Source organism: Eleutherodactylus coqui, chromosome 4 (genome assembly GCF_035609145.1).
Source record: "Eleutherodactylus coqui strain aEleCoq1 chromosome 4, aEleCoq1.hap1, whole genome shotgun sequence".
Lineage (NCBI taxonomy): Eukaryota > Metazoa > Chordata > Amphibia > Anura > Eleutherodactylidae > Eleutherodactylus > Eleutherodactylus coqui.
The window spans coordinates 141,554,772-141,568,856 of NC_089840.1; the positions used below are offsets into that span (position 1 = coordinate 141,554,772).

General features: G+C 44.5%; 1 protein-coding gene across 5 annotated transcripts in view; it reads right to left on the reverse strand.

Annotated features, from left to right (window-relative positions):
* Positions 1 to 14,085, reverse strand: part of PLXNA2 (plexin A2) — a 322,079-nt gene that overhangs the window by 64,181 nt on the left and 243,813 nt on the right. For all 5 annotated transcript variants that reach the window (XM_066600225.1, XM_066600224.1, XM_066600226.1 and 2 more), the window contains exons 15-16: positions 10,059 to 10,195; positions 637 to 804 (exon numbers count right to left, since the gene is read on the reverse strand). In XM_066600225.1, the coding sequence (XP_066456322.1) occupies positions 637 to 804; positions 10,059 to 10,195 (305 nt within the window). The remainder of the gene's footprint in view (positions 1 to 636; positions 805 to 10,058; positions 10,196 to 14,085) is intronic.

Consider the following 14,085-nt stretch of genomic DNA (forward strand, 5'->3'; position numbering starts at 1 on the left):
CCACATCAAGATCCACAGGAAGCCTTTGGATTTTGAGGCGGACATATACCGCGGCTTGTGGTGCGTTATGCAGCCTAATCCATCCTGTGTGAATGGCCCCTAAATAAACACTGCAGGTACACGTCAACTAAGTAATGTTGATGGAAGAGATGGAAACGGCGATGGTCATGATAGGACCTAGTCAATATTGCGGTGCAACACAATAATTTAGGTTACTAAATAAAGTACAGTACAATCTTGGTGAAGGTCGTTTTAGGAAAACCCATTCACTTAGGGCTCCTGTCCACGGGCGAATTTTCACTGCATTCCTCGCGACGATAATCCGGTTGTGGGGACCGCAGTGAAAGCTTTCCATAGCGTTGCTATGGAAAGCGCAACCCCCCTGTCCACGAGTGGAGAATCATAGCGATTGGCAGCATGCTGTGAATTGCCACGATTCTCTGCGGTGAGCCTATCAGTCACATAGGCTCACTGCGGAGATCCGTCAGCTGGCTCCTGCTCCCGCGGCAGAGATACGCCGCGGGATATCACCATTAATTTAGTGGCAGCTTCCGTATAATATTTAAGATTGATTTCAAAATAAATAACAATACTGTACTGTAAACAAAGAGCCAAATTAAAAATGATTAAAAGTACCTGGCGATGCTCCATTCAGGTTCAATGCGCAGCACCTTGGGGTCATCAATGTACTCAAACTGCAGGCTGCTCTCTAACTTCGCTTTGTCCACGCTCACCGAAACATGGACGGGGCCCAAACCGTGCAAGGATGGCGCCGACACGCAGACTATTTCATTCAGAGACCTCCTGCAACAAAGGCATTCAGATTAATTCATGGGTATGGTCATTTCCTGATAATATTTCCAAATCTTAGAAAAGGAAAGGATACTGACAAAATCATTCCAGAATGAAGAAAATGTCTGTTTGCTATATTAAGAACTTCCAATTATTGAAAGTGCTCAATATCCCTTATTTAATGTCCCAATTCACACTTCGTCATCAGACCAGAACAAAATGTAATCTACTCTCCCGTAATCTGATCACAGGCCAAAGCCAGCAGCTCCACAATGTGTGTGATATGTGAACCAAGCCAATGTTTGTTAATGCAGGAAGGTGGACAGTAAGCAGCGCACATTGACAGAACGCATACGGCTGTTTATAGACTCATACTCCTAATAGTAGTACACCTTAGGGCTCAGTCACACAAGTGTTTTGTGCTGCACATGTTTTTTCCGTTTGCGATTCGCATCTATAAGAACCAATGCTTTTCAATGGCAGTGGTCAAATGTACGATTTTTACCTGCGCAAAATATTAGCAACAGTAAAAAATAGGACAGCGAATTGAAAAACGTAACTAACTGCGGCATCAGGATTCTTTGGAAGTGCAACCTCTGGATGCTGTCACAGCCAGGAATTTCACCTTGTTGCCAATGTGGCCCGTGGCAGCAGCGCAGACACCATTGAGAGAATACAGAGAAGATCGCGATCCTTTGCCACAGCTGTGACAGCTGTGGCCGAGGATTTCTTCATCTCCGCAGGGAGTCCCCTCATCACTGAACACGGGGTGACAGCACTGTTCAGTGCCAAGGGGACTCCCCACGGGGCTGAAGAATTCCCCTGCCACAGCTGTGGCACAGGAGTGCAATGTTCTTCCATTGCTTTCAATGGGGCCGGCCATTCTGCAGCCCTATTAAAAGCAATGGGCTGCCGGCAACCCCTGCAGGGATTTTTGGGGAAGGGCTTTAAATATAGGCGATGAGAGAACATTGCGCTCCTGAGCCACAGTTGTGACAGCTGTGGCAGGGGAATTCTTCATCACTGAACACTGTGACGGAAATCCTCTGCCACAATTGTAAAAGCAGTGGTAGAGGATCTTGATCTTCTCTGTATGTCAATGGGGTCGGTGCTGCTGCCACCAGTCCCATTGACCACAAGGTGAAACCCCTGGATGTGACAACATCCAGGGGTTTTCCATCCAAGGTATTCCCTGCTGTAGCTATCACAGCCGCAGCAGGGGATAGCGATGGCACCGCATTTTGTGTGTGAATTTTGAACGTATCCAAGTACAATTTTTTTTAACCGTGACGCCTACTTCAGTTACACAAAATTTTGCCACATGCGTTTTACATGCGTTTCACCCAAGTAAATGTGCAGCACGAAACACTCATCTGACTGAGCCCTTATGGAGACATTTTGGGTAGTCATTAGGTTTCCTCCCTGAAAGAGTATGAGACGAAAAATGCAATGTGAAAAATCAAAACATTAAATGGGTTGTCCCACATCTAGTTGTTTTGCTACAGAAAGCAAGCAGCTCCGTACATTGTGCAGTGGCCTAGATTGGTACTACAAGCTGAGTCCTATTGAAGTTCCTGCAGAAGGAACGGAGCTCATCCTAAACTGCTAGGGGTTAAGGATATGATGGATTTATCAACAGTGAGCAGAATTTGATTAATTTGTTGCATTTTTAAACTGGGGGAAGGGAAAAAAGCTGCCAGAAAAGTGACATCAAAAATTCTCCTTGTACGTAACGCCATGGATGTATCACAGTAGTGATAAGGCAGCCGTAGGCTGTATCTACACAGCCGAGTACGATATCAGTCTGAGAAACTCGGACCAATATTGCACTTGTAATCCTTCGCTTTTTTTTTTTAGCAATTATTTCTGCAATTGTGGTGCGTTTTGTGAGAAAAATGCATTGCGCTACTTGCGATTTTTACATGCGTGAAAATCACATGATGTACAAAGAGTAAAAATAGAAAATCACAGTCACATGCGATTATGGGCGATTCTGAAACAGAGTCGCCAAAAAATGGGACATGCTGTGATTTTTCAATCTCACAGTACCGGTGTGCATGAAAAATCGCTCATGTAAATTAACCCACTGAAATCAAGTTCCATCCATATCGCAATTGGAGGGAACTCGCACGGGAAACTCGCCCATGTAAATACACCTCTTCACATCTTCCCAAATGCAGTAATTGTACCCGTCAGCCTTCACCATCCTTACTTTTTGTTTCCGCTCCTGCTCTCCTACACTATTTTAGGCGACACATTACAGAAAAGATAAAGGAACCTGAGAGTGACCTTCCAGCCGCTGTGATGGCAGCCGTGTGTTTGGGGCGGTATTTAATGAACTCCGACAGACTGTGAGAATCAAGCACCTGCTCACCAAGCAATAAAATAAACGTTACAGGGGAGAATGGCGCGAGACGCTGAATCACAATTATGTGTCTTATATATTGTGCTGCCTCTCTACTTAATATAGTGCAGGTCCCTGCAAAATGTCCAGCACTATATTTTCTTGGCTCATGTGTGGAAATGTCACGTATTCTGCAATGATTTTTCTTCTTAAATAGAAAACTGCTTTTTTTTCCACTAGGAAGATCCCCTAGAAGTGGTAAAAAACATAAAAAGGCCTTTCTACAACTCAGTTATCTCTATCAATGCAATCCCAAATGTTTATAGTGAATCATCTGCATAGAAATGATAAGACTGAAAGGAGTATATATATATATATATATATATATATATATATATACACACACACACACACACACACACATACACACACAGTTAGAAGAGCTTCACTGATGAACGCTGCAATCTGCTGCTTTCTGCAGCCCATGACGGCTCCTGAATCATCATGCATAATTAGACTGCATGCACACGGATGTATTACTGACATCATCCTGCGCGACCAAGAAATATTATCACAAAAGCTTTGGGAAAGGTTTTCCTCATCTCCCAGGATCTTCAGTCCTGGGCTCTAAATCTATGACTTGTGTGCAGAGACATAATATATCTAAATACATGAGCCATTATACTAAAAAATCTGAACACTAACAATGTGTATGATAACGGATCTTTTGCAATATAGAAATGTACAATACAGAATTTAAATCCTGTTACATTAATTTACATGATTGCACATCTCTGACCAACAAGTTTTCATCAACTATACAATTCTGCTGCAGCGACCACTGCAGGGCAAATGTAGTACTGCATGTTGGTAATTCAGATTGAAGGCTAGGGTCCCAATGTCTGCTAGCAGTTGTTCCATCTTGTTCAGAGAGTTTTTTTCCCCCTTCATTGTGTCCATATAACCCTAAAAGGCATAGGTACAAAGATGGTCTTCAAAAGGTTAATCATAGGCCTGCAGTGTCTAACAATTAGAAATGATGCTACAGTAAGGGAGGTGTAAAGAGTCAACAGAGAATCGATGGACAATTGTACAATACTTACAGTACTGCAAGTGACAAAACTATGACACATATCTTGTTGCAATCCTCAAGAGACTCGAGCTGGAAGACTTGTACACAAGATGTGCTGACAGACTACTCTGTGACAAAACCCAATTACACAATCCTTCAGGACGACACATGACCAGGCTGTATGGTGGCTATGTGGTTATCACCCGCTCATAGGTTCAAGTCTGACCAATACCTGGGCAATATCTGAAGGTTAGATAGGTTCTGAAGATAGATAGATCAGCAGCCCTCAGTATGCCGTCTGATGTATACAGACATTTACTGAAAGATGCCACACACTTCTATTGGTAGTCTATTACAGTTCTCTACAGCGCCATTATGTCTGCGGGCATGAAGCCTACTTCCTTCCCTACTTGCATATAGCATCCTGCTGCGCTCACTCTACCTTACTCTCCGTGACCCAATAGTATCCTTTATTTCACTGAACCCCATCTTCACGACTGCACTGTATACCTCCCGTCCTCCAAAGTCTATATACAGTACAGTAGCCCATCAGGCAAGTCTCCCTTCTGCCAGCCCAATCTGAAGGGATACATTACAGCTGGCAGGATCTTGCCCCTTCCCTGTGATCAGTTAATTAGCTTCCCATGCTATTATTATGCCGTCAAGCAGAATCTACCCACAACTCGGTGTGCAGGCTGAAGAATGGGAAGCTGTAATTAGCCCCAATCTCGTTATAAAATGCTTCATCTAATCAGGCTCCCCAGCTACATACTGACTGGAGTAAGTGTTCTCAAAATAGGACGAAGGAGCCAGTGAGCGCAGCGTGTGCGGCCATACATTATCACATGCTACCCCCGTATAATTACTATACAAGAGGAACCTACAGCCTGTAGGCACACAGGAAGGAATTAACCTCATCCTCCCCAGAATAACTCCTAATACAAGACTGAACACCTAAGACCACTCGATCCAAAGATGCCAGCCAGAAGAGGGGAGCAACCTGGTTCAGAAAATGAAGGACGTTACACAAAAAAAGAGAAATGAATCCAATATATTGAGGATGATTAATACTGACAATTCCTCCACCGCTTTGGTGAGACAGTTTATACATTAAGATTATATTACAGGGGATCCAGCTTCAGAAACACACAGATGAAAGCTCTGACGGTAGACTGGTCGGCAGCAGCTGTAGACTCACGGGCTGGGAAGTACTGCTCTGGAGCACATGGCATGTCTTTATACTATATACATAGACACTTGGTTTCAGTGGGCACCATAGAGGCATGGGCTGGGAAGTACTGCTCTGGAGCACATGGCATGTCTTTATACTATATACATAGACCCTTGATTTCAGTAGGCACCATAGAGTCATGGGCTGGGAAGTACGGCTCTGGAGAAAATGACATGTCTTTATACTATATACATAGACACTTGGTTTCAGTGGGCACCCTAGAGTCACGGGCTGGGAAGTACTGCTCTGGAGCACATGACATGTCTTTATACTATATACATAGACACTTGGTTTCAGTGGGCACCATAGAGTCATGGGCTGGGAAGTACTGCTCTGGAGAACATGACATGTCTTTTTACGATATACATAGACCCTTGGTTTCAGTGGGCACCATAGAGTCACGGGCTGGGAAGTACTGCTCTGGAGCACATGACATGTCTTTATACTATATACATAGACACTTGGTTTCAGTGGGCACCATAGAGTCATGGGCTGGGAAGTACGGCTCTGGAGAACATGACATGTCTTTATACTATATAAGACACTTGGTTTCACTGGGCACCATAGAGTCACGGGCTGGGAAGTACTGCTCTGGAGAACATGACATGTCTTTTTACGATATACATAGACCTTTGGTTTCAGTGGGCACCATAGAGTCACGGGCTGGGAAGTACTGCTCTGGAGCACATGGCATGTCTTTATACTATATACATAGACCTTTGGTTTCAGTGGGCACCATGCAATGCCTAATTTCCACTGTGGGAGAAAGGAAACGGGTGGAGCATACCTAATAATGGCAGAGCCTCGAGTCCCAGATAAATATTCAGGACTCAGGTGCCTTAGAGAGGGTTGTGAAAAATAGATAATGGAGGTGCCGCCAACCAGATGGACCCATCAACAGTGGGTGAGCTAAATATGTGAGGTCAAGCTGGGTGGGACATCACTCTTGGGACTGGAGGGATATGGGCCCAAAAGTGCTTGTGGCACTAGTGGTGGAGAGAACCGGGCTGGGAACACCAGGAGAAGTGGAAGGTTCTACTGTGGTGGCGCTGTTTACTTCATATCTGTCCCTTGAAGCACAGTCTCTAAGGGTGCCATCACAGAGTGCGGAATTATTCCGCATTCCACACCCAAATTCCCAGCTTATCCCGCTCCTGCAAATTCCATGTCAAAACCCGCAATTCTCACTGAGGATTTTGATGCAGAATTGCAGGCCTATTTAGTCTATTTCAATTCCGCATCGCAATCTGCACAGAGGTGTGTGGATTTTGGTGCAGAATCTGGGTGTGGAATAATCCCGCCTGTCTGAAAGGACAGTTATGTGATTGTCTACCGCAATCTACTTTGTTTTAATAGTCTACTAGATTTCCGATGCCTAAAAAGTATTTTCAGACATCTGACTGATATTTTGTCTTTTTTACCGCCTTATAACAACTTCCCACGTCATACCGCGTTGGATACGTATTTTTCTGACTACGTATGTGTATACATTTTTTGTATCTTGAAAAAGGACCACTAAAGGCCCATTCACACGTGTTTTTCTCATCTGTGCGTGGTCCATTTTTTTAGCTGACAGAATGTGAACGGCACATGGATCCATTAAAGTAAATTAAGCTGCTCACAGGGGTGTTTTTCATGCAGACCGATGGTCCACGTGGAAAAAAAAAACAGGATCACAGCATGCGCTATTTCGGTCTGAATTCTTGAAGCAGGATTGCCCATGAAAATCTATGAGCATAGAAACCGCAGGAATGCAGATGTTACATCCGTGTGTGCGGTATTTTTTACACATGTTGACAGGTGACATTGAAAAAAGTGACATCAACTGAGTCTTGAAATTTTTTTGCACATGTGAAAAGCGAAAGACACACTAATGGCAAACAGATATAAAAAAAAAAAAAGAGTGCATACGCAATGAAAATACAAGCAACACACAAACAGTGAAATCGGTTCATGAAAATGCGTACGCCGTGTGAATGAGCCTTAATGGACCTCTCACACATGATGGAATTGTCCACAGGATGCAGCGCAAATGTGGATTTTGACAATTACTGCATACTTTGTTCCGTTTTTATCTGCGGAACGTCTTGCAGATTTCTTGCACAAGCATCCTTAATTCCGCAGCAGAAGGCTTTTACAAAGGATAATTTTATCTAAGAGTTTTGAAGTAAAGACGCCCAGATTTTAACAGGTGTGGAATTCAAGCCCCGTAGGGATAACATTGTGACGCAGAAATGTCCGCACGAACTAATAAATACACTGATCCCATAGGGAATAAAATATCTCACTTTGCATTAACAAAAAGAATCCTGTGCTGCAGCTCCATCAGCAGTCAGGGGTTATTTACACGTTACCAGCAGCACCTTGTCAGCTCAGTCTGAGCGCGGTATATATTCGGCAAAGCCCAAAGGTCCTATGGACCAATATAGTCCCAAATCGTCCAACCACATGAAGAGAAGGGCAGCAGTGCACAGGTTACCAGCAGCTTGACAAAGACCTACGTCGGGTCGAAACGTGGTGTTTTCTGTATGTCGCTGAATAAAGGAACAGTGGATTGACTTCTATGCCCTTCTCTTCATGTGATTGGTTTATTTACACGTATGATATTCCCACACAATTTCAGCCCGATTGCAATATGGACGTAACTCACGAGAAACATGTCCCAACCAGGGTGTCCGTGTGCTGCGCAATGCGACTTGCGCCTGACAATCTTAGGTATAACTCTCTGTTGGCATTACATTCTAGGTTCTCTACAGATTATTCTAGCTGGTTTTCTGGGATCCTAGCAGGGGAATGCTACCAACAGGGTTAGGGCGAAAACACACCCGGGCGCATGTGCCACTACGCTCACTGCTTCGGAATGTATGAGCGCATGAACCAGATTTTTTTCTCTGGACTATACAAATTCTACGCTAGTGTGCGTGAACTTGGAAAAAAAGCCAGAAGATGGGTCTTGCTCTATATTTTCTCGCACAGGAATCCCGATGGTGGAAATGCGACTATTGAAATCAATGGCTTTGTTTCGGCCCATTATGCGGTTATGATTTTCACGGCCACATAACGGGGCTAAAACACACCCATCTGTTTAAGCCCTTAGGCTAACTTCACACGGGCGAGCGCAATATTGGGCCGTGAATAACAGCCCGATATCGCACTCACCAACATACAATTTCCCCACCTCACATCAATTCGTGGGAGATTTGTGCGTCTCACAACGCACAAATCTTGTGCGGCGATTTTCTCGCTCATGTAAAGCCGGTCATATGCTGATGATAACTCCTGTGAAGTGTAACTGCATTTTCAAAAAACTTTTGCCATGTCATAGGATAGCTCGCTGTGGTTCCAGGTGCCAAAGCTCCAGCGGCCCACAGCCCGGACCCACAGCCCGGACCCAAAGCCCGGACCCAAAGCCCGGACCCAAAGCCCGGACCCAAAGCCCGGACCCACAGCCCGGACCCACAGCCCGGACCCACAGCCCGGACCCACAGCCCGGACCCACAGCCCGGACCCACAGCCCGGACCCACAGCCCGGACCCAAAGCCCGGACCCAAAGCCCGGACCCAAAGCCCGGACCCAAAGCCCGGACCCAAAGCCTAGGGGTGCATTTTACAGGTGGTTTTCACATGTGATTTTTGCATTGCAAAGAAATCGTATGTGAAAAGAACCCGTTATTTTAGATGGGTGGGTTGACGTGTGCTTTTTCTGTTGAAGTGGTGCTGTGGGATAGACAGTTTGCAGCAGGTCCTATTTTTGGGCAATTCTGTTCAAGAATACCCCATTATTCCCTATGGGAGCAGAAAAAAGTTGTATTGAACTTGCATGTAAATGGGAGTCTTGTGCGAGTGCAATGCAATTTTTTTTTTTTAACTATTGGAACGACATGCGAATTTCAGACATGTGAAAATCACAAGTGCAGTGATGTGATGCGGTTTTCTCACAAAACGCATTGCGCTTGCATAAAAAAATTGCAGGTATAGGTCAACTGATATCGCAGTCGCCCGTGTGAATGCACTCTGAATAGGCATGATGTGGATTTACTGTAGAACTACAGGGTTTTCCACAAATGCTGTGGATTCAGTGCAGAAATGTTCTACTCCAAGTGAAGGAAACTTTTGAAATCTTGTACTGTTAATACTGCAGAGTTTTCCCAGCTTGATCCTTTGTGGAAATTCTGCAGCATTTATGTCTGGTATGAAGCAGGCCTGATGTTACAGATATAAAACAACGAGCAAAACTATACATATTATATATCACAACATCCGAAACATCCATTCCTTTATTTTACCTAAATATACTAATTAAAAAAATAAAACTAGATTGTAAAAGATCATTTTCACCCCCAATAAAACAAAAAGACAGAAAAAACGTCAGTCAAAAAAAAAAAGACGTAAAAAATACCCCACATGTCACAGGAAAAAAAAAGCAGCAAAGAGAATTTTAGTAAAGGGGGGGAAAAAAAAGAAGAAGAGAACAGTACACCCCCAGATGGCAAAAATCCCTGTCTAGCCTTAAGGGGTTGAAAGAAAAAAATACACGTTGTTAGTTACATGATAATGGCTGCAGCGGCTCTTCTGTAACGGTGTGAACTCTGCTTCCTGACAATGCAAATGAACACTCACCCATAAAACTCACACGTCTGGTTCCCAAGCTGAACTGAAACGGTGCTGCCAGCACCCAAATTGTGTCCAGTGATGGTGATCATAGTGCCTCCGGATTCCGGACCGCGGGGTGGACTGATATGGGATACCGTTGGATTCTGGAAGAAAAAACAATCAGGGAATTACTTTTTTAGCTAGTTTTCTATATTTTGCGTACAAAACTCTGTCCATATCAATGTTAGGGCTGATTTCTACGAGCGTATTTTAATTGTGTATTACATGCATGATGTATGCGTGTATAGTAAGTGGTACATCGCGACAATTCAAGTACATTAATTTTCTCAGTTCCACTCACACTTACGTATATTTATTGCTTATATAATGCGCGCAAGAAAAATAGCAGCATATTCTATTTTAGCGCGTATTATAAGAGCCCTACTGTTCTCTATGGGTGCGTAATAAACGCTTTACATATCCAAACTAAAAAAAAAATGAAACCAGGAAAACAGCGCATGACAGCGTGCGTGAGATATATACCGTCTTGCGCAATCCAAAATCGCTGCCATTAGGCAGCAATATGCCACTCATACAGCGGTAAATGAGCCCCAAGGAATACCATTTTTCTATCCAATCATAGGAGCAGAAAAATGAAGTTGAAGCCATGAGAGATTTGTGAGAGGATGGGCAACGATGACATACAATGACTGAATTATAATGGGGTCCTTTGGATTCTGTCACGGTGTCCGCCATTATACTGGAAAAAAAAATAAACGGCACTCCATATTGCGCTATTCTTTTCAGCCAAATGTGACGGAACTCCCAAGAGAGCAGATGCAGACAGAACATTAATGCACATTTTTGTATCCACCACTCTTATTATACACAATGACTTTGTTGAGTCTGTGAAGGGCTCTTTAATAGTGTTGAAGGTATTCTTCATGCTCTCTGCACCAAGTGCGAAGGAAAGCAGCCAAGAGCTCACGGAAGGCACCAATTCTTTTTATTGCATATTTTAAAGATATGGAGAAGCTTTAATGTTGTTTGCTACCCTGGCAGAAAAATCTCCTCTAACATGGCAGATTTGAAGCCAGAAACAAACAGAGTGAACAAAAATGTATCCAATAAATAAGCAGAATATAAGAATAGGTTGCAGCTAAACAGACAACTTTAATAGATGACTGCCAAGGGCACCGGCAGATTCCTAAACGGCTGATAAAAATATACCGCTACTTGCAGCCCAACATGTAGATTGTTTCAAGTATTTGCAATTATTCTATTTGCAGACACTTCTTGTAGCCCACAGCAATAACCTGCAGTGAGCAGACAACACAATGGCTGGAATAAGGGGTATTATGTCTCTCATGCAAAGCAATAATGATAAAAGTAGATAGGAAAATCCAAACATATTCGGGGCACCGTGGAGATACCGCTTCTGGAATCAGCCATGCTGTTCGCTGCTGAGGCAGGAGATGGAGCTATACGCTGAGGTCTCACAGAGGTTGTTACAGGTTCGGGGTCCCATAAATCAGAAATAATGAGTGGGATTGTGTCTTGTGGGTCCAGGTACGCCGCGGCCGAATCCATTACATTGTTGGCAGATACACATTATCCTGGGATAGTGGGATGTTTGAACACTGCAGATATGTTGCACTTGTTTCCTAACAGAAGCATTCCAGCTTGACCTTAGAACCTTGACCGTGCGACCTTTATCTAGACGCTACTGTGCGCCATCTGATCTAGTGAGATAAAATGTTCTCTATTCTTCTAAAGCCACATCCAATAACATGGAGGGGGGGCGATGACAAGCCAAGAGGGCAGTAGTCAAGGTCACACATCCAGTATCTGAGGGGAATAGCTCAAGAGTTTTATCGGAAAAGGTTGACAAAAAAGGCTGCACTTGTCAGTTAATTGCAGGTTAATTGGCTTCCTATGGTATCGACCCCTGTAGATCGGGAGCCCCACTGGAGACGAGCATCCCGACGTACGCTTGGAAAATCAGCAAAATCATAGAGTAACTAACAGAACTAATCTTGGAAGGACACTTTGTGGGAGGTTTGAAGTCAATAATTTGTTGTGCTATATTGACACTTCATTTCATTTTGTAAAATCGCTGCCCAGTAGACAAGAAAACAGATTCCCGGAGTACTGGATCTGAACAATGGAGCTTTCAATCTTCACTGTTTGCCACATCTTTGTAAATGAAAAAAAAAAAGACTTTATCACCCTCTGATCATATTGTTACATTGTAATGGAGGCCATACACATCAGATACAGATCAGCCGAACCTGACGATTTCAGCTGCTCCTGTTGATCATCTAATGTGTATAAGGAGGAGACTCTCGACCTTCCCTCAACAGCAGCTGTTAGAGGAGATAAGTAGTTGAATGTCAACTGCCGATCCTTTTGTACTTGGGAGATAAGCCACCGAGAAAGGTGTCTGGCACCAGCTTTCTCCCCTCTGTAAATTTAGAACACATGCACGCTCGGCCGAATGTGCATGTGTATGAGGGGGTCAGGAGAGGTAGCTGTCAGCTAAACGTGCACATGTATGAGATGGTCAGGAGATGTAGTTTTTGGCTAAACGTGCACATGTATGCGATGGTCAGGAGATGTAGCATTCGGCTAAACGTGCACGTGTATGACATGGTCAGGAGATGTAGCGTTCGGCTAAATGTGCACATGTATGAGGTGGTCAGGAGATGTAGCGTTCGGCTAAACGTGCACATGTATGCGGTGGTCAGGAGATGTAGCAGTCGGCTGAATGTGCATTTGTTTGAGGGGGTCAGGAGAGGTAGCTGTCAGCTGAAGGTGCATGTGTATGAGGGGGGTCAGGAGAGGTAGCGGTCAGCTGAAGGTGCATGTGTATGAGGGGGGTCAGGAGAGGTAGCGGTCAGCTGAAGGTGCATGTGTATGGGGGGGTCAGGAGAGGTAGCGGTCAGCTGAATGTACACATTAATGAGGGGGGCAGGAGGGGCAGCTGTCTGCCGAACGTGCACGAGCATGAGGAGGTCAGGGGAGGTAGCTTGCGGCCAAACTTGCACGTGTATGATGGAGTCAGAAGAGGTAGCTGTCGTCCGAACGAGCACATGTATGATGGGGTCAGGGGAGGTAGCTTGCGGCCAAACTTGCACGTGTATGAGGGGGTCATGAGAGGTAGTTGTTGGGCGAATGTACACGTGTAGGAGGGGGGCAAGAGAGGTAGCTGTCGGTCGAATGTGCCAATGTATGAGGCGTTCAGGAGATATACTTGTCGGACGAATATGCGCATGTATGAGGGGTTCAGGAGAGGTAGCGGTCGACTGAACGTTCACATGTATGAGGGAGTCAGGAGAGGTAGCTGTCGACTGAACATGCACATGTATGAGGGGGTCTAGAGAGGTAGCTGTTGGCTGAACAGGCACATGTATGAGGTGGTCAGGAGATGTAGTGGTCGATTAAATGTGCACGTGCATGAGGGAGTCAGAGGAGATGGCTGTCGGCTGAACATGCACGTGTACGAAGGAGGATCAGCAGAGGTAGCTGGCGGCCAAATGCTAACAGTTATACTGTGATGGGCACTGGGCGGGCATACAAACTATACAGCTGTGTGAGTAGCACATGATCAGTTCTCACCTTCCAGAATGTTTCCATTTACTGCCAGTACTCTTGAGAACGTACAAGGTATCACAATACTGTATAACTTTTTATTGTACAATATATAAGCTTTATTCATATGTATATAGAGAAGTTCCATCAGGCATAATGATTACATTGTGTGGACACATGAAAAATCCACCCCGAAGGAAACGATAAAGAAGGCAAGATGGTCAACCGACATCAGCTTTGTGTGCGAGTTCCTCTATCCATTTCACTCCGTGGAAGGCAGAAGCCATCATCCAGTAGAGAATCAGAATTATCTGATCACGCAAAATGTGGCCAGCTAAGCAAAACTGCAAAGGGTACTTAGCTGTGGAAAATTTGTTTGCAAACTAAGAATTTCTTGGCAGTACATGGATATGACAGAGAAGGACACCTGAGACGCGGGAATGTGATTACACAAGGTCACCGG